This window comes from Podarcis filfolensis, assembly GCF_964270895.1.
Source record: "Podarcis filfolensis genome assembly, chromosome: 1".
In the NCBI taxonomy this organism is placed as follows: Eukaryota; Metazoa; Chordata; class Lepidosauria; order Squamata; family Lacertidae; genus Podarcis; species Podarcis filfolensis.
The window spans coordinates 132,053,995-132,074,725 of NC_139604.1; the positions used below are offsets into that span (position 1 = coordinate 132,053,995).

Consider the following 20,731-nt stretch of genomic DNA (forward strand, 5'->3'; position numbering starts at 1 on the left):
CACTCAAAATGGAAGTGTGGCACTCAAAACGGAGCACATTTGGCTTCTGGAAAAAGTTCGCAAACCGGAACACTTACTTCTGGGTTTGCAGTGTTTAGCTTCCAAGTTGTTTGAGTACCAAGGCGTTTGAGAACCAAGGTACCACTGTACTGTTTTGCTCAGCTATTCATTACCTCCATGTCTTGTTGGTGATGAAGCTAAAAGACTGCCAGAGCTGAAAGAGAGGGGGATACCAGGGCAGTCTTGTGCACAAGAAGATATATTGGCTAGAATCTTAAAATTTGACGATTATACGCATAAACAAGGGGGGGGGGGGAGAGAGAGAGCCACTCTAGCTGTGACTGTGTTTTTAATGCTGTGATTTATACTGCTGCAAGCCATCCTGGGGTTGTCTGGTGTAGGGCAGAGAATGAACATAATAACAAGTGGCATTCAACATCACACTACAGTGGTACCTCAGGTTACAGACGCTTCAGGTTACAGACTCCACTAACCCAGAAATATTACCTCGGGTTAAGAACTTTGCTTCAGGATGAGAACAGAAATCGTGTGCCGGCGTCGCAGTGGCAGCGGGAGGCCCCATTAGCTAAAGTGGTGCTTCAGGTTAAGAACAGTTTCAGGCTAAGAATGGACCTCCGGAACGAATTAAGTTCTTAACCCGAGGTACCACCGTATATGATAGACAAAGCAATGATACGTACAATTTTATAACATGCAGAGAATAACACGTATAAACAAATCAGAGAGAGAAGCTGAGGGAAGTCTCTGGGGGGTGGGAGAGGGAGGGAGGGAGAGGGGAAAGGGGGAAATGTAATTGGTTATATTGATTTATAATCTGATTTGTTGAATTTGTTCAATAAAAAAATAATTTTAAAAAAATAAAATCAGTTGGATTTGATTGCATTTCTATGCTGCTTTTCATTCAAATGAATCCGAAAGCACCATACAAACAGTAATTAGCAATAACCTGTGGGTTAAACCACAGAGCCTAGGACTTGCCGATCAGAAGGTTGGCGTTTCGAATCACGTGATGGGGTGAGCTCCCGTTGCTCGGTCCCTGCTCCTGCCAACCTAGCAGTTCGAAAGCACATCAAAGTGCAAGTAGATAAATAGGTACCGCTCCAGCGGGAAGGTAAACGGTGTTTCCGTGCGCTGCTCTGGTTTGCCAGAAGCGGCTTAGTCATGCTGGCCACATGACCCGGAAGCTGTATGGCAGCTCCCTCGGCCAATAAAGCGAGATGAGCGCCGCAACCCCAGAGTCGGCCACGACTGGACCTAATGGTCAGGGGTCCCTTTACCTTTACCTTAACAGAAGATTACGAGTGCAGCATAAACCATATAAAATAATCAACAAAAAACAGTCTCCACCAGGGTTAGTCGCCATTCATAGCCACTGTGACTTTCTCTAATCTTTTCAATACCACTGTATTACAAAGCCCAGAGAAGAGAAGACATGAGTAAGTTTATCCCATCTTCTCCCTGCAGTTCTCCTGCCCACAATGTTCAGTAGCAATCTGCCTTCTACTGAGCCCAGACCACGGGACCACCAAGCTCGGCACTGCCAAAACTGCCCGGCAGTGGCTCTCCAGGACTTCAGGAGGGTCTCCTGACACTTTGGAGAGGCATTTAGGGGACGGCAGGTGGGCCAGGGCTCCAGGCACACGCCCTCCTTGATCTTAGGACCGAGGCCAGTTTAAAAGCAGTAACAAATGCACTGTTTGCCTACGTCTGCTGCTCACCTGCCCCTGAGCTCTTACAGCCTCCATTCAAGGTGGCATAAAGCACAGCCATATGTATAATGTCGTTACCCAAGATAAAAATTAATGCCTACTGGACCAGCCTTCCCCATGAGCTCGTAAAAGCTTTCAGGGCCCGGCTTAGCAAGCTCTATTAATCACGAGCGTCGCTTTTACAGGTCTGAGCTCCAGCTGGGCCGGATAACAAGAGCTCCATTAAAACCGCCCAACTATCAGACCCATCTGGAAGCCATCATCTTGCATTTGGTCACGTGAAGAATGAACGCCAGCCAGCGGTGGCTCTTTTACGAGGTGGCAGAATTGTGAAAGCCGCTCTGGCATCACACCCCTGGGCACCCCCCACGGGGAGGGGATTTTACCCATCAAGCAATTCCGCTCTGCTTTCCCCCCAGAGCGCTTTCAATAGGGCCTGATTTCATCATATAGTCGTACCTAGGATGTCGAATGGAATCCGTTCCGGAAGTCCGTTCGACTTCTAAAACATTCAGAAACCAAGGAGTGGCTTCTGATTGGCTGCAGGAAGCTCCAGCTGCCAATCGGAAGCCGCGGAAGTTGCGTCGGACGTTCGGGTTCCAAAGAACATTCGCAAACAGGAAAAGTCACTTCCGGGTTTGCGGCATTGGGGAGCCAAAATGTCCGGGTACCAAGGCGTTCGGGATCCAAGGTATGACTAAAATTACTGTATTTTTCGCTCTATAGGATGCACTTTTCCCCCTCCAAAAATGAAGGGGAAACGTGTGTGCGTCTCATGGAGCGAATGCAGGCTCCTTGGCTTCAGCAAAAGCAACGTGAAGCCTCCGAAGCGCAGAGGGAGAGCTCCCCCCGTGCTCCGGAGGCTTCGCGTTGCTTTCGCTGAAGCCGCCTGAAGCCCCCGGAGCGCAGGGAATGCCCACTGCGCTCCGGGGGCTTCAGGCAGCTATCCGCAAGCCTCCAGAGTGCAGCAGGAGTTCCCGCTGCACTCCGAAGGCTTGCGGATAGCTGCCTGAAACCTGGAGAGCAAGAGGGGTCGGTGCACACCGATCCCTCTTGCTCTCCAGGCTTCGCTTCGCTGGAGAGGCGCTGCACAGTTTTCCCTCTCTGCGCAGTGCCCCTTCAGTGAAGCGGGAGGAGAAATGGAAGGGGCTCCATTTCTCCTGCTGCTTCGCTGAAGGGGCGCTGAGCAGAGAGGAGGAGATTCCCCCCCCCCCCCGTTCTCCCCCTCCTATGGTCCGGTGCGTCCTATGGTCCGGTGCGTCTTATAGAGCGAAAAATACGGTAGCTACCTTCTGCAACAGGAGCAGCATGCTGCTATTTTGGGGCTGGCAAGGGGACAGGGAAAGCACTGCAAAGGGTGGGTGCTTAACGGGAAGCCATAGAACCACCGAGGAAGCAAATCAAGAAGAATGCTCATTGTCGTGTAGCCACTTTGCAAACAAATCTGAACAAATGCCCGATAAAGACTGGATAAAGGTTGCTTCTGGCTGACTTGCTCATTGAGCATTCGTCCTGATTTGTTTGGAGGGAGATTAGATAACATTGGCTATTTAATGAGCGCTCAAACTGGCTTGTTTGCATGGACATTAGAGCGAAGTTGCGTCAAAGCAACTGTGATCCCAGACTTTCCAGCGCGTTTTTCCACTACAGTCATACCTCAGGTTGAATGTGCTTCAGGTTGAGCGCGTCCGAGTTGCACTCTGGGGCAACCCGGAAGCAACGGAGCGCATTACTTCCGGGTTTCGCCGCTCGCGCATGCGCAGACGCTCAGAATGACGTCATGCGCATGCGCGGAAGTGGCAAAACGCGACCCGCGCACGCGTAGAGGCGCTGTCGCTTGTTACGTTCGCTTCAGGATGCGAACGGGGCTCCGGAACGGATCCCATTTGCATCCCGAGGTACCACTGTACTTCCTTTCACACACAAACACACATCTTTTGGAATATTAGGAAGCTGCCTTAAACTGAATCAGACCACTGGGTTCATCTAGTTCAGTATTGTCTACACTGGCAGGCAGCACCTCTCAGCCCCGCATGGAGATGTTGAAGCTGCTCTGTGACTGAGCTATGGCTGGTTCGTTGCACAAGACCTCCCCATCAATTGCGCCACCTCAATTTGCCACCTGGAAGTGTCTACAGTCTAAGCTCTGTGAGGCAGGGACAGCTGAATTGATAGAGGATGAGACTCTGCATCTCAGGGTCGTGGGTTTGAACCCCACATTGGGCAAAAGATTCCTGCATTACAGGCGGTTGGGTTGCCATTAATTTGATTCTGAATTGATTTTAGAATGAATTGATTTTAGAATGTATTTTAGTTAATTGACTGTGATTTTATGTATATTGTGTTAGTTTTACTGTTGTTAGCCGCTCTGAGCCCGGCTTCGGCTGGGGCGGGCGAGATATAAACAAAATATTATTATAGTGGTACCTCGGGTTAAGTACTTAATTCGTTCCGGAGGTCCGTTCTTAGCCTGAAACTGTTCTTAACCTGAAGCACCACTTTAGCTCATGGGGCCTCCTGCTGCCGCCGTGCCGCTGGAGCACGATTTCTGTTCTCATCCTGAAGCAAAGTTCTTAACCTGAAGCACCATTTCTGGGTTAGCAGAGTCTGTAACCTGAAGCGTATGTAAACTGAAGCGTATATAAACCGAGGTACCACTGTATTATTATTATTATTATTATTATTATTATTATTATTATTATTATTAAATGACCCTCGAAGTTCCTTCCAACTCTACAATTCTACGAAAGTTTGTGCAAGCAAATCAGAATGAGTTCTCGAGGAACAGCTCGCCTGAAGGCGCCGTAATTTCTCTCTCTCTCTCTCTCTCTCACACACACACACACACATACACAAACCTTCCAAAACAAGGCTCCTCCTGGCTCCAGAACTCATGCTCATTTTGGAACAAAAGACCCCAAGAGTTTACAAATGACCTCTGAAAGAAGGGCAGGAGGACACACAGGCCCTGGTGATGTCTCAAGAGAAGTCATCTGTCATCCTTCGGCGAAGAAGACAACACCATGCTACCACCATTGAGGTCACCATTTTCCATGTCCAAACATCCCAGAAAATGCTCCTTTATCTGCCCAGAGACTGAGAGGCCACAGTTCAGTGGTGGAACCATGTTCTGGCCACACAAGGGTCAAGGTTACAGCCCTGGTATGGAAAGGACTAAGAGAAGCTTCTGGCCATGCCCTGGGAGAAAAACCAGCAAATTTGAGTAGGGTTGTAGGTTAGAGCAGGAGTCGGGGTGCACCAATGACCCTCCGGGTGGACTACAACTCCCATCATCCCCGCTTCCAGAAAATCCAGAGAGTTTCACAGCTCTGTGTGGTGTTTCGCCTGCTTCTCCCTTGCTGCCAGACGGGGAGCTGTTCCTCTCAGGTCCCCTCCAGTCGGCTGGTCTTTCTCCAGCTCAGATATGACGGAGTCTTCCGTGGGGTCCTCTCCTGTCATCCCCGGTGATGCCTTTCCTCTGGGGGGCCCCTCCTCCTCTTCCTTCTGGTAGCTTCCGACGCTCCCCCGGCTGTAGATGGTAAATTCCGGCAGCGACGGTTCCATCATGCTCAGGAAGTCGTAGGCAGGGAGGCGGGGCTTCCACTCGTCACCCGACAGGACGGCTGGGGGCGGGACAGGAAGAGCACATCGAAAAGTCAGGATAGCGTTTACCGTTGTGTTAACAGGTTCTGTTAGCGGAGAAATCTGAGGGCTCCCTTGGACAAAAAACAAGGACACCAGCCAGGAATACCAGAGGAAAACAGCAGCCAGTAGGCTTGGTCTTTATTGAAGACTGTCGCGACAGGACTCCCACCTGCCACCAGGTGGAACAAGATGGAAGCCCCCAACAAAAGAGCCCCCACTCACCACCTACGCCAGCTCATTCGGCCAATAAAGCGAGATGAGCGCCGCAACCCCAGAGTGGGTCACGACTGGACCTAATGGTCAGGGGCCCCTTTACCTTTACCTTAGCAACAGGGAGTCAGTAGTGGGGATAGTGAGGCAAAAGACCCTGGGCCCAAGCACAAATGCATATTGCATAAAGGTGCAAAGCCCTTCTTTCGCACCCTGTGAAACATAAATGCGCAGAGTTTTAAAAAAACTGGCCGGCCGGCCGCAACGGCCGCCCGCCCGCAACTCCCAAGCCTCCCCCAATCAGTCAAAACAAAGAGGGGAGGGGGCGGAAGATCTGTACCGCCAGACGTCCCTGGTTCCCCTTCAGTAATGGCGGCAGCAGCAGTGAGCAGCCCGGAGCCAGCCTGGTAGCGCAGTTGGCTCTGGCTGGCTTCAGGAGCTGCCCGCTGCCGTGGCGCCCGCCATTTTTCCTCACTGGCAAGGAAAAATGGCGTGCGCCACGGCAGCAGGCAGCTCCTGAAGCCAGCCAGAGCTGAGGTTGCCGCTGCCATGTTTCCTGGGGACAGATTTGCAAATCTGGGGACGTTCCAGGGACGGAATTTGTCCGGGGACAGATTTGCAAATCCGGGGACTGTCCCTGGGAACTGGGGACATCTGGTAACCCTATGCTAGAGAGCAGTTTTGCATGATCTCAGAATCCTTTTTAGTAAGCAACGTGACACGTTTGCTAGCAATAGCAAGATTTCTTCACTGGGTGATTGCTATCATTTTTATTTTAGAATTACCAGTAAAAGCATCCTTTCAGTGGTTAGAATTTCCCAGTACGAGCATAACTTCTCATAAGAGAAGTCAAGTTCTCAGCAATGATGGAGGACCTGTAATCTTGGGGGAAAGAAAGCCCAAAGCAGATGGCTTATTTTTTTTGGAGGGGGTGAAATCTCATCATCAGAAGCACACAGGCAGACCGAAGAAGTCTGCTTCATGCTTTCTGAATTTTCTCCAGATCTCCTTCCGCCTTCGGGTGCCAACGAGACTGAGCGCCAGCAGGAGGAGAGTCCAAGACGTACCGTATTTTTCGCTCTATAAGACGCACCGGACCACAAGACGCACCTAGTGTTTGGAGGAGGAAAACAAGGGAAAAAATATTCTGAATCTCAGAAGCCAGAGCAGCAAGAGGGATCACTGCGCAGCGAAAGCAGCAATCCCTCTTGCTGTTCTGGCTTCTGGGATAGCTGCGCAGCCTGCATTCGCTCCATAAGACGCACACACATCTCCCCTTACTTTTTAGGAGGGGAAAAGTGTGTCTTATAGAGCGAAAAATACGGTATTTGGTTAAGAAGGGACAACTTTGCATACTTACTGCTTGGAACTTCTTGGCCGGATTTCAGCTTTTCGATCCAAGCTAAGACGTTCGCTTCAGAAACCAACTGATCCGGAGGAAAAGCAAACACTTGTCCCCCGGAATGGAGGTTGATCCAGAGGAGAAGAGGCAGCGGAGGGAGGGAGCTCCCGAAATAGGCCTTTAGGATTCCTCTTCCTGCAGGGGTGTTTTTGCTGCCATTGGAAAAACCAGGAGATTAAATGATAGCACTTAGTGAGTGGAAAAGTAAACAGATGCGCTCTAAAGAGGCACTTTAAAAGGACCCAGTCTGAGCTCCCTGTCAGATGCAGATGCCGTTAAACTGATTTTGATCTCCAAAAGCATTTGGGGTTCTTTTAAGCCGCAACCGCAGGCTCTGGATCACGAAGGCCGCAGAAGGCGTTTGCCCTGGATTCTGGGAAATGGCACGCGCTCGTGGTGTAAATGGATTCATTAAAAACAAAGCAACAGCACAGAGAGTCAAATCTAAAAAACCTTTTGGGGTAAAAGCTTTTAACTCACATGCGGAATAAAAAACAAGCAACTTCTAACTCGAGAAAGAGCCCAGCGACAATGTATTATTATTATTATAATTATTATAATTATTTAATTTGTATACTGCCCTACACCCATAGATCCCAGGTCAGTTAAGATGGTAAAATTCATGTTAAATTGCTGTTTTAGGGGTTGTTTTTAAAAGTCTGGAACGGATTAATCCATTTTGCATTACTTTCTATGGGAAAACGCACCTTGGTTTTGGAACGCTTTGGTTTTGGAACGGACTTTTGGAACGGATTAAGTTTGAGAACCAAGGTACCACTGTACTACACTGAAATGCTGAAATTTTCCTTTGACTGCCCTCGAATCTTCCCACAAAGCTTGCCATCCCCTCCCACCACACCTTCGGAGAAGCACCGCCCTAAGATGTTGCTTACAGGTTCATCCAGCAGGGAACGAACTCTTCCCGGCGTTCTTCTGTGGCCAAACGCCTCATTTCTCCTTCCTGGCTTTCAGCCAGGGCCCCATCGCTGAACAGGAGGAGCAAAGGTTTCTCCAGCTGGAAGTACCTTGGGAAGCTGCCCACTGTGATTTCTGGCTGCAACAGGAATCAGTCGGTCAGTTTTATTGCACATAGCCAAAGGCTGCCGTAATGTACACAGAATGTATATACCGTATTTTTTGCTCTATAAGACGCACTTTCCCCCCTCCTAAAAAGTACTGTGGTACCTGGGGTTACATACGCTTCAGGTTACATACGCTTCAGGTTACAGACTCCGCTAACCCAGAAATAGTGCTTCAGGTTAAGAACTTTGCTTCAGGATGAGAACAGAAATCGTGCTCCGGTGGCGCAGCAGTAGCAGGAGGCCCCATTAGCTAAAGTGGTGCTTCAGGTTAAGAACAGTTTCAGATTAAGAACAGACCTCTGAAACGAATTAAGTACTTAACCCGAGGTACCACTGTATACTGAATTGATAAAAAAAACTTAAAACATTTATATTATCAAGACATTACCTACTCTAAACAGAGCTATAAAAGTACCTTAATAAACAAATTAAGACATTAAACAATAAAATTTATAAGCTAAAATTATCACATGGCCACTAATATATTAAAAAAGAACGCTAATTAATACAATGTGCAATTATATTCGGAGTTGGGTGATTATCAAAGATAGAATATAGGTTGATGCAGATAGGATAAAATAAATTGATCTCTTTTACAGTTGGTGGCTACCTTGGCTATATAATTTGCTCTAATTTTCCTAGCGGCCGTTGCAAAGAGTGCTACACACCAGGTCACATACTTATCTTTTTCTGCGAGGAGATATAAAATCATGTCGGAGGGGTTCTGGCCAGGGGACCTTGTCATTATAGGTGCTAAAAATCATTCCCTTGCTTTATTATATAAGGGGCAGCGCAGGATATAACGCATAAGGTCCTCTACTTCAAGACATCCCCTAATGCAAACACGTTCGTTTGTTGGTCTGCCTCTGTGTCTCCCATCTCTATAAGCAGAGTTTATTGTATTTAAGTGTAACTCTGTAAAAGCTTTCCGAAGTTGTGCAAAAGTCAATTCATTAAAATAAGATGTGTGTTCCTAGGCCTCTCTAAGTTTAAAATACAATGGGGCGCATGTGGATGTGTACATAGAGTTTAGATCGTTTTTAGTTGCCGCTGCCCTTATGGTTCGTTTAAAGATATTTTTCTGGGAATATAAGGGAAGTTCTTTTATCTCAGTCACTGAGAGGTCATATTTGCCCAGCAGTTGGGCAGCGCGATGTACCCAGTTTTTAAGGGGTAATCCATTCGAGAGCTCAATCAGGCATTTTTTTGGTAGCCTAGTGTTGTCCATCTGTTGAACTCTAAACCAGCAACAGAGAATTCTTTTTTCTATTTGGCTCTCTAGCAACAGGAATCAGAGAAAAGTGTAGAGTTGGAATGGACCTAAAAGGTCATCCAGCCTGACCCCGTGCAATGCAAGAATCCCAGGAGAGGGGTGGGCGGGCAGACGGGACAAATATTACAAGGGAAGGAAGGGGTGCCAGATCCGAATCCGGAAAAAGGAGCTCTGCATCTTTAACGCTGAGATCAGAAGCATGCTTACAAAGGTTTCCAGTAATGCACGGCGGATAACTTCAACCACGTCTTGCACGCTGAACTTTGAGAGCTGGATGACCGTCCTCGCCTCGGGACTAGCCAGCAGCAGAGCTGGAAGGGGCGCCTTATATTTATGGGACCTGAGAGGAAAAGACAGAAAGAAACACATTTCAAAAACTCTTTTGAAGATACAGCCGTCCCCCAATTAAAGGAATCTTAGCCAAATTATCGCACAAGCATTTTATAGCTGGTTTATCAACTACCGTATTTTTCGCTCTATAGGACGCACCCGACCATAGGACGCACCTTGTTTTAGAGGGGGAGAACAAGAAAAATTCTCCCCCTCTCTGCGCAGCGCCCCTTCAGCGAAGCGGCAGGAGAAACGGAGCCCCTTCCATTTCTCCTCCCGCTTGGCTGAAGGGGCGCTGCACAGCTCTCCCTCTCTGCTGAAGCCAGGAGAGTCTTGCGGCTATCCCTGAAGCCTTCGGAACACAGCGCGAGTTCCTGCTGCGCTCTGGAGGCTTCGGGTTCCTTTTGCTGAAGCCGGGAGAGCAAGACTCTCCTGGCTTCAGTGAAAGGAACCTGAAGCCTCTGGAGCGCAGCAGGAACTCGCGCTGTGCTCCAAAGGCTTCAGGCGGCTATCCCTGAAGCCTGGAGAGCGAGAGGGGTCGGTATGCACCAATGCCTCTCGCTCTCCAGGCTTCAGCGAAAGCAACGCGAAGCCAAGGAGCGTGGAAGGAGCTCTCCCTCTGCGCTTCGGAGGCTTTGCATTGCTATCGCTGAAGCCAAGGAGCCTGCATTCGCTCCATAGGACGCACACACATTTCCCCTTAATTTTTGGTGGGGAAAAAGTGCGTCCTATAGAGCAAAAAATACGGTACTTTCTTTTGTGCATAGCCATGGAAGATTCCTTATCAGATTTAGAACCAGGAGTCTAGGAAGCTGCCTTATGACAAGTAAATACCACTGGTCCATTTAGCTCAGTGCAGTTTACCCTGACTGGCAGCAGATCCCCAGGGTTTCATTGAACCTGAGACCTTCTGCTTGCAAAGCACATGCTCTGCTACTGAGCTACAGCCCTTCCCTTCACTGAAGGGGTGCTGCACAGAGAGGGGGAGAATTTTTTTTTCTTATTCTCCCCCTCTAAAACAAGGTGCGTTCAGTGCGTTCAAGATGCATTCAGTCGCCTTCATTGAAGGCAACCCAAAGCCTCCGGAGCGCGGCGGGAGTTCCCGCTGTGCTCCGGAGCCTTCGGGTTCCTTTTGAACTGTTCTTTGGGGCTGGCGGCAGCCCCAAAGAGCAGGTCCGGGAGCCTTCCCGCTGCTCCCCGAGCTTGTGGGGCTGGCAGTGGGGGGAAGCGCTGCTTTCCCCCACCGCCAGCCTCAAAGACCAGCTCTGGGCTGGCGGGGAAGCCCAGGCCCCCCCCCCCCCACAGCTCAATGGACCACGCATTCGCTCCATAAGGCGCACAGACATTTCCCCTTAGATTTTAAGAGGGGGAAAGTGCGTCTTATGGAGCGAAAAATACGGTATATTGGCCGACAGTCAACCAATATAAACAAATGAAACAATACTTTTTCGAAGGAAAAATGCACACATTGTTTTTGGGAAACAGATACTGTCCGCCTTGGTAGCTCAATCGGTAGAGGGTGAGACTCTTAAACCCGGGGTTGTGGGTTCGAAACCCGTGTTGGGGTCCTCTCCAACACCACAGTTCTGTGATTCTGTCACAGCAAGCATCTCAGAAAAGGTATTTATTTTCCCCTTTCTCCAAGGACCTCAGCACAGTCCTCACGTTCTCTCTGCCCAGCCCTCATTTTAACCCCACAACAACCCTGTGAGGTAGGGCAGGTTAGGCTGAGAGATGGCAGCTGCCAGACCTAAACTGCACTATGAGCTTCGCAGGTGAGCGAGGATCTCTTTTTTGGGAAAGAACAAAACAATACATTTATCCAGTCCTGGGCATCTCCAGGTTAAGACCGAGAAAGACCCCAGCCTGATATTGTGGAGAGTCACTGCCGCTCAGTGTGGACAGCACTGATTTAGATGGACCAAGGCCCATCTCTATGCTCCTATGATGCACAGACTGGCCGTCAGTAGATGCTGCTCACTGCTTTAGGGCATGGCATCTCCCAGTAGGGCTAGGATGTGGGGCTACCTTTGAAGGTGACCAGGAAACTGCAATTAATCCAGAATGTGGCAGCTAGACTGGGGACTGGGAGCAGCTGCTGAGACCACATAACACCGGTCTTGAAAGACCTACATTGGCTCCCAGTACGTTTCCAAGCACAATTCAAAGTGTTGGTGCTGACCTTGAAAGCCCTAAACGGCCTCGGTCCAGTATACCTGAAGGAGCGTCTCCACCCCCATTGTTCAGCCCCATTGGACACTGAGATCCAGCGCTGAGGGCCTTCTGGCGGTTCCCTCATTGGGAGAAGTGAAGTTACAGGGAACCAGGCAGAGGGCCTTTTCGGTAGTGGCGCCCGCCCTGTGGAACGCCCTCCCACCAGATGTCAAAGAGAACAACAACTACTAGACTTTTAGAAGACATCTGAAGGCAGAACTGTTTAGGGAAGTTTTTAATATTTAATGTTGTACTGTTTTTAACATTTGATTGGGAGCCACCCAGAGTGGCTGGGGAGACTCAGCCAGATGGGTGGGGTATAAATAATAAATTATTATTATTATTATTATTATTATTATTATTATTATTATTATTATTATAGGAGCACTCCCTGGCCTGAAACCCTGAGGAGCTGCTGCCAGTCAGGGTAGACATTATTGAGCTAGATGGACCATTGGCTTGAATAAGTATAAGGTAGCCTTCCAGCTTCCTTTGTTCCCTTGTCTTAGCTCATCACTCAAATTCAGGGGTGGAGAACCTTTTGGCATTCTGGATGATGCAGCACTCCAACTTCCATCAGCACCAGACAGCATGGCTGACAGACATAGATGATGGGAGTTGTAGTCCAACAACAACTTTGGGTGGGGGCACAGGTTTCCTATCTCTGCTCTAGCCACTAGGCGGCAGGGTTTGCAATGGCTGGTCTAGACTAGGGGTCGGGCAAGGTGGGCCAGGCTGCACGTGCCCGCGATTTCCGGCGCCTGCACAGACGCAATTTCCAGCGTCGCAGAAGCGAGTTCCCTTGCAGCGCTGCACCACTTTAGCGCAGCTTGCGGGGACTCGCCGAGCGGGTGGCTCGGTTTGGGGGCCGCTCGGGGGCCGGTTAAACGACCCCCGTGGGCTGCTTATGGCCCATGGGCCTTAAGTTGCCGACCCCTGATCTAGACCGAGTGAGTCGCTCAATGGGTTCAGAGCAAGCTAGCAATCCACTTACAGAATTTCTGCATCCTCTTCGTCATAGATTCCTGTTGTGACATATCCACTGAGGACTCTTCCGGCTCCAACGAAAGCTTCTCTTGCTGTAAAAACAGATAACCCACCCTGTAAATCATTGAATCACAGAAGTGTAGGGTTAGAAGGGAACCCAAAGGTCATCCAATCCAACCCCCGTCCCCCACAACGCAGGAATGTCAGCTAAATATACGGGAACAAGCAGAAGTTCTTGAAGCACCAGAGGATTCAAATGCAGAGAGATCCAGTTCAGAAGAAGTTTTTCTCTCCCTGGTATCAGCTAAGCCCCCCTTCCCTTTAATGCTTTTCTCTTTCTTTTGCAGATAATTAATTATCAGATTAAATCAAAACAGGTTTGCTGGTGTTTATCCAGCCACCCCGGTTCAATTTCCTGGAGAAAGCTTAATCCAATAGGTTTATCGCTTTGTGGCAAAACGCAGACCTCGCCTCGAGAGACGAAAGCTCCCTGTGTCCCGTCATATATCATGTCAGAACCTAATGATAAGGCTCCGCACCCTGCAATTAGACAGAGGCCACCTCACAGATGCTCCTTTTTATTGTCCAATCATTATGATTTGCACTTGCGACGCTATCAGGGCAGTCACACACGATCCTGCTTTCCAAATACCGTTTTGGGGCAGACTGCATTCCCATTCAGTTCATGTCCTGCAGCTTCCCGCTGTTATAAGAATTTAAGGTCTTAAATATATAAAATAAATGTTCATAAATGTACTAGGCAAACGTATACTTAAATATATAAACCATATAATAATAATAATAATTTATTATTTGTACCCCGCCCATCTGGCTGGGTTTCCCCAGCCACTCTGGGCGGCTTCCATAGAAACCAAAAATACACTAAAATATCACACATTAAAAACTTCCCTGAACAGGGCTGCCTTATGATGTCTTCTGAATGTCAGGTAGTTGTTTATCGCTTTGACATCTGATGGGAGGGCGTTCCACAGGGTGGGCGCCACCACCGAGAAGGCCCTCTGCCTGGTTCCCTATAGCTTTGCTTCTCGCAATGAGGGAACCGCCAGAAGGCCCTCGGCGCTGGACTTCAGCGTCCGGGCAGAACGATGGGGGTGGAGACGCTCCTTCAGGTATACTGGGCTGAGGCCGTTTAAGGCTTTAAAGATCAGCACCAACACTTTGAATTGTGCCCGGAAACGTACTGGGAGCCAATGTAGGTCTTTCAAGACCGGTGTTATGTGGTCTTGGCGGCCGTCCCCAGTCACCAGTCTAGCTGCCGCATTCTGGATTAGTTGTAGTTTCCGAGTCACCTTCAAAGGTAGCCCCATGTAGAGCGCATTGCAGTAGTCCAAGCGGGAGATAACTAGAGCATATGTCTGAAACAGTACAGGAAACAGCCTGAAACCATTTTGACTCTCCCAAATTGACCTCAAATGTTTCTCTGCAAGGAGGAAGGAAATGGGAAAAGCCTCCCCATTGTCTCTGTGCTCAGAAATCCTGCCTTAAGGGCACATTTGGGTATGAATAGGGTGAGCCTGTGACCTGGACTCAGCTCAGAATAAGCCCAGCACCAACACACTACTATTGCATTGGTGGCAGGCTGCAGAAGGTGGTTAGTATCATATAGGGCAGTGTTCCCAAACTTGGGTCTCCAGCTGTTTTTGGACTACAACTCCCATCATCATCACTATAAATAAAATAAAATAATTATTATTATTATTATTATTATTATTATTATTATTATTATTATTACTATTATTATTATTATTATTATTTATTTATGCCCCACCCATCTGGCTGGGCTTCCCTAGCCACTCTGGACGGCTTCCAACAAAATATTAAAATACAAAAGTCTGTTAAACATTAAAAGCTTCCCTAAACAGGCCTGCCTTCAGATGTCTTCTAAAAGTCTGGTAGTTGTTTACTTCCTTGACACCTGGTGGGAGGGCGTTCCACAGGGCGGGCGCCACTACCGAGAAGGCCCTCTGCCTGGTTCCCTGTAACTTGGCTCCTCGCATGGAGGGAACCGCCAGAAGGCCCTAGGAGCTGGACTTCGGTGTCTGGGCTGAACGATGGGGGTGGAGATGCTCCTTCAGGTCTGCTTGGCCTTTGAGGCCGTTTAGGGCTTTAAAGGTCAGCACCAACACTTTGAATTGTGCTCAGAAACGTACTAGGAGCCAGTGTAGGTCTTTCAAGACTGGTGTTATGTGGTCTCAGCGGCCGTTCCCAGTCACCAGTCTGGCGGCCGCATTCATGATTAAGCTGCCGCAGGACCAGTGGATTAAGCGAGAAGGACCAGTGGTCAGGGATGATGGGCATTGTAGTCCCAAAACAGCAGGGGACCTAAGTTTGGGAAACCCTGTCCTGGAGAATCCCAGAGGGAGGCAACTGACCAGGGCAGCAATTTGTGTCTTGATACCATCTCCATGACACAAATTGCTGCCCTGGTCAGTCTTGATACCATCTCCATAAGGCATGTGGGTGGCGCTGTGGGTTAAACCACAGAGCCTAGGACTTGCTGATCAGAAGGTCAGCGGTTCGAATCCCCGCGACGGGGTGAGCTCCCGTTGCTTGGTCCCTGCTCCTGCCCACCTAGCAATTTGAAAGCACGTCAAAGTGCAAGTAGATCAATAGGTACCACTCCGGCGGGAAGGTAAACGGTGTTTCCATGCGCTGCTCTGGTTCGCCAGAAGCGGCTTAGTCCTGCTGGCCACATGACCCGGAAGCTGTACGCCGGCTCCCTCGGCCAATAAAGCGAGATGAGTGCCGCAACCCCAGAGTCGGCCACGACTGGACCTAATGGTCAGGGGTCCCTTTATCTTTACCTTTACCATCTCCATTCCCCACCGGTCAAAATTAGGATGGCAGAGGGCCTACCTGGCAGGGCTGTTTTGAAGGAAAGCAGGGTAAGAAACACGTATAACGGTTTCTACGGGTAAAGGGCAATAGGAAGTATTATCATTTCTGGTAACCAAGGGAGGTGTCTACCTTCACTCATGCTGGAATCAAACAGTCCCAAAACAGAAACTGAAGTTTTGATCCTTAAATAGTCTTCCACCTCTTCGGCCGTGGTCAACTTCACCGGACAGGAGGTTCTGCTTCTGCAGATGTAAGAGGAAACCAGGGGAAATAGTTTGAGGCCTGTCTACAAGGTCTTTTTCGATTCCTTCCTACGCTTAATGTCGCTGCCTAAGATTTTGGGTACCCCAAGTCTCACCACCCGGGGTGGGAAGAAGGGAGATTGGGACCTACTCAATGTGGGACAGATCAGATTCAGTCTGCACTGAAAGGCAAAACCTTCCCGATACAGGGCTGCCTTCAGACATCTTCTAAAAGTGAGATGGTTCTTTATCTCCTCGACATCTGAATGGAGGGCGCTCTACGGGGCGGGCACCACCACCGAGAAGGCCCTCTGTCTGCTTCCCTGTAACTTCACTCTTCGCAGTGAGGGAACCATCAGAATACCCTCGGAGCTGGACCTCCATGTCCGGGCTGAGCGATGGGGGCAGAGATGACAAAAGACTGCAGAATGCACATTTAAAGCAGAAATCTGTTCCCAGAACAGGTTCTCCGAATTCTCCAGAATTGCGACCTCAGACCACCCACCTTCCATGTGCACCTTAGAGCCAAACACACCAGGAAGATACTTACAGCTCAATGAACCTTAGCATCTCCTCGACTCCCCACATCCCAGAGTAGGCCAGCCATCTCTCCGCTTCCACATACATCTTGATGGTCGGAAACTGAGTGACGTTTTGCTGTGCGCAGAGGACTGGCCAGTCCCAGCAGTTGACCCTCGCAAATGTAATCTCAGGGGTCCCTGTAAAGTATTTAGGAGAGCAAAGCGAAGTGAAAAATGGTGCATGTCTCATCAGCACCTTTCTAAAAGGCACACACTAAATATACCGTATTTTTCGCTCCACAAGACACACTTTTTTCTTCCTAAAAAGTAAGGGGAAATGTCTGTGCGTCTTATGGAGCGAATGCGTGGTCCCTGGAGCCGAATTGCCCAGGGGCAAAAAGCAGATCGTGCTTTTTTTTTTTGAAAGAGGGAAGGGGGTGTTGAAACATAGCTGCTGACAGGCAAGCGATCGGGAGGGAGATAAGGGACGCTAGCAATAAAGGAGGCTGCCTGGGAGGGGAGAGGTAAAGACACAAAAACTTGCAAGGAGAGGAGACAGGAAGACTAAAGCAATGAGAAGAGAAATTAGAAGAAAAGGAGGATCAAAAAACTGCTCCAACTAAGGAAAAGACACTAAGGCAAACAAGAGGGAAGGGAGTGTTGAAAGGAAGCAGCTGATCGGAGGGAGATAAGCAGTAAAGGAGGCTGCCTGGGAGTGGGGAGGTAAAAGCCCATGGATTCTCAGGATTTTTGCAATGGGTCACCCCAAATTCACCATGAGATCACATAGCATGCCCATGGCTACAGCCTACACACACAAAAAAACATGTATCCACTGTTTCGTGGGCCACAATGGTGCAAAAACGTGGTTACAAAGCACGGATCCACATGGATCCTAAGGATTTTTGCATTGGGCTACCCCAAACTCACCGTCAAATCACATATCATGTCTGTGGCCACAGCATGAACCACAAAAATCATACATCCACTGTTTCATTCAAAATATTTTTTTTCTTGTTTTCCTCCTCTAAAAACTAGGTGCGTCTTATGGTCAGGTGCATCTTATGGAGCGAAAAATACAGAATTTTTTTTGCAATTGTTACCCTTGGGCAACCCATTGCACCAACCCACTCAAATCCCACAAGGGTGGGTTGAAAAGAACTGGGCGTGCTCACCCAAGAGAAGATTGGCAGTTAAGGGGAGATGTGCCAGGAGCTGGAAGTGCTGCCTCATGCCGCGCAGTTAACCTGTGGAACTCCCTCCCACAGGAGGCCACAATGGCCACCAATTTGGACAGCTTTATTTTATTTTTATTTTTTTTAAAAAGATATTTATTAGGGTTTTACAAAAAACAGAGATTTACAGAATAAAAAGAAAACGAAGAAAAAGAAAAATACAAAAAATACAAAGATACATAGAAGAGAAAAAAAGAAAATACAAAATACAAAAAGCAAATCCATTTTTTGATATCTTTAAGCTCATTTGCTTGTTTCTTTGACCTCCTCACACCTCCCCTTTTTGTATTCCCATTTACATAATCAATTCAGCAAATCCTTACCCTCTTTCATTTATCTTAACTCTATATCATAACATATTATAACTCTATATTTTATCCATTTATCAATTCATTTTTGCATATTCTTATTAACTTTTGTTGCTGAATACCACTTATTGCCAATCCAAACATAATTTTAACATGCAATTTGGACAGCTTTAAAAGGGGACTGGAGAAATTCATTAACTAAGAGGGCTATCGGTGGCTGCTAGCCAGGATGGCTCTACTCTGTCAGAAGCAGCCATACTTCTGAACCCCAGTTGCTGGAGACCACAGGAGGTGGAGAGTTGGTCTTGAGTTCGAATTCTGCTCGCTGTTTCCCCATAGGCTTAGGTTGGCCATTTTGAGAACAGGGTGCTGGACTAGAGGGACAGGTTACTTTAGAGACAACCTTGTCTCTTAAGCACCCAACCACAGCTTTCCAAACTTTTTCAGGCTTTTTAGACATGCGTCATTTCACAAGACAGTAATTCAGCTTTACTAACAAACCGGAGCTCACGGTTTGGAAAGCTCTGCACCCAGATTTCTGCGGTCCACGGGAGTTTAATAGGCTGCTGCCATCTAGCGGCCAGAATATTTCCCTTGCAATCCAGCCTCTGTTGCCTTGAAAGGGGGAGAGGCGAGAGATACTAGTGGAAGACCACAAGCTCAGAATCAGGCCCTGGCTCCCTGAATCATATGGGATTCAGACCATTGGGCCTAACTGGCAGAGGCTCTCCAAGGTTTCGGGAAGGGGTCTCTCCCTGTCCCACCTTGATGGATCTGGGACTTTCTGCTTGCAAAGGAGATGTACTGAATTATGACTTTATAATAATAATAATAATTTATTATTTGTACCCCGCCCATCTGGCTAGGTTTCCCCAGCCACTCTGGGCGGCTTCCACAGAGACCCAAAATACACAAAAATGTCACACATTAAAAACTTCCCTGAACAGGGCTGTCTTAAGATGTCTTCTGAATGTCAGATAGTCATTTATCTCTTTGACATCTGGTGGGAGGGCATTCCACAGGGAGGGCGCCACTACCGAGAAGGCCCTCTGCCTGGTTCCCTGTAGCTTTGCTTCTCGCAATGAGGGAACCGCCAGAAGGCCCTCAGCGCTGGATCTCAGGCTGAACGATGGGGGTGGAGACGCTCCTTCAGGTATACTGGACCAAGGCCGTTTAGGGCTTTAAAGGTCAACACCAACACTTTGAATTGTGCTCAGAAACGTACTGGGAGCCAATGCAGATCTCTCAGGACTGGTGTTATGTGGCCCCGGCGGCCGCTCCCAGTCACCAGTCTGGCTGCCGATTTCTGGATTAATTGCAGTTTCCGGGTCACCTTCAAAGGTAGCCCCACGTAGAGCGCATTGCAGTAGTCCAAGCGGGAGATAACCAGAGCATGCACCACTCTGGCGAGACAGTCCGCGGGCAGATAGGATCTCAGCCTACGTAGCATATGGAGCTGGTAGACAGCTGCCCTGGACACAGAATTAACCTGCGCCTCCATGGACAGCTGAGAGTCCAAAATGACTCCCAGGCTGCGCACCTGGTCCTTCAGGGGCACAGTGACCCCATTCAGGACCAGGGACTTTCCACTGGGATGCTGGTCAGAGCATGAAGCTCCATGACCATAATTATTATTATAATTATTATTATTTGTATACTGCCCTCCATCTATAGATCTCAGGGAGGTTCGCAACACAAAAATACTCTTCTCCAGGAAAGAAACGCAAAAACCAGTTATTGTTTTTTTGTTACTACGGTACGCATTTTGGGTTTTTATAGTGCAAACTGCCTCGTGATCCTCAGGTGAAGGGAGCTAATGTTGCTGTTGTTGGCCTCCATCTGTCTCAAGAGACAGTGCCTCGGGGGTGAAGTCAAATTGCTGAAGAAGCACAGGTCTGCAAAGACTGGTCATTCGTAACTGTTGCGTTAAAAGGTAAAGGGACCCCTGACCATTAGGTCCAGTCGTGGCCGACTCCGGGGTTGCGGCGCTCATCTCGCTTTATTGGCCGAGGGAGCCGGTATTCGGCTTCCGGGTCATGTGGCCAGCATGACTAAGCCGCTTCTGGCGAACCAGAGCAGCGCACGGAAACGCTGTTTACCTTCCCGCTGGAGCGGTACCTATTTATCTACTTGCACTTTGTGCTTTTGAACTGCTAGGTTGGCAGGAGCAGGGACCGAACAACGGGAGCTCACCCTGTCGCGGGGATTCGAACCGCCGACCTTCTGATCGGCAAGTCCTAGGCTCTGTGGTTTAACCCACAGTGCCACCCGCGTCCCTTAACTGTTGCGTTAGCGGCACCCAAATGACCTCTCTGGGGTGCAAGCCTGGTCAATGTGTATGGAGGTCTTTGGCCGGGGAGTTTCCAGTCTGCTGCTACTGGCCATTACAAATACCCAAAGCCACTGTCCTCCTGCAACCACCAGGGAATTAATAATAACAATAATAATTAAAAAAAAAAAATTATACCCTGCCCTTCCTGGTTCAGAAAACCGGGCTCAGGGCGGCTAACAACAAATTTAAAACACTTAATTGATGCAACAAAAAAATAGCATATAATACAGTATAAAACATGAGTAACAATAAATTCAGAATTCAAAAATCAATTTAGGGGGGAAATCCATCCAATAAACATTAGATGATCACCAGGGCTAGGTGGCTAAATTAGTCCTATTTGGGCCAGCAAGGAGACCAG

General features: G+C 48.6%; 1 protein-coding gene across 2 annotated transcripts in view; it reads right to left on the reverse strand.

The window, feature by feature from the left end:
• Nucleotides 1-4,413: 4,413 nt before the first annotated feature.
• The window catches only part of TXNDC16 (thioredoxin domain containing 16), a 53,237-nt gene continuing 36,919 nt past the window's right edge, over nt 4,414-20,731 (reverse strand). For both annotated transcript variants that reach the window (XM_083612603.1, XM_083612602.1), the window contains exons 15-21: nt 16,525-16,693; nt 15,862-15,974; nt 12,881-12,965; nt 9,550-9,682; nt 7,881-8,041; nt 6,946-7,139; nt 4,414-5,353 (exon numbers count right to left, since the gene is read on the reverse strand). In XM_083612603.1, coding sequence (XP_083468729.1) covers nt 5,052-5,353; nt 6,946-7,139; nt 7,881-8,041; nt 9,550-9,682; nt 12,881-12,965; nt 15,862-15,974; nt 16,525-16,693 — 1,157 coding nt within the window. In that variant the 3' untranslated portion in view covers nt 4,414-5,051. The remainder of the gene's footprint in view (nt 5,354-6,945; nt 7,140-7,880; nt 8,042-9,549; nt 9,683-12,880; nt 12,966-15,861; nt 15,975-16,524; nt 16,694-20,731) is intronic.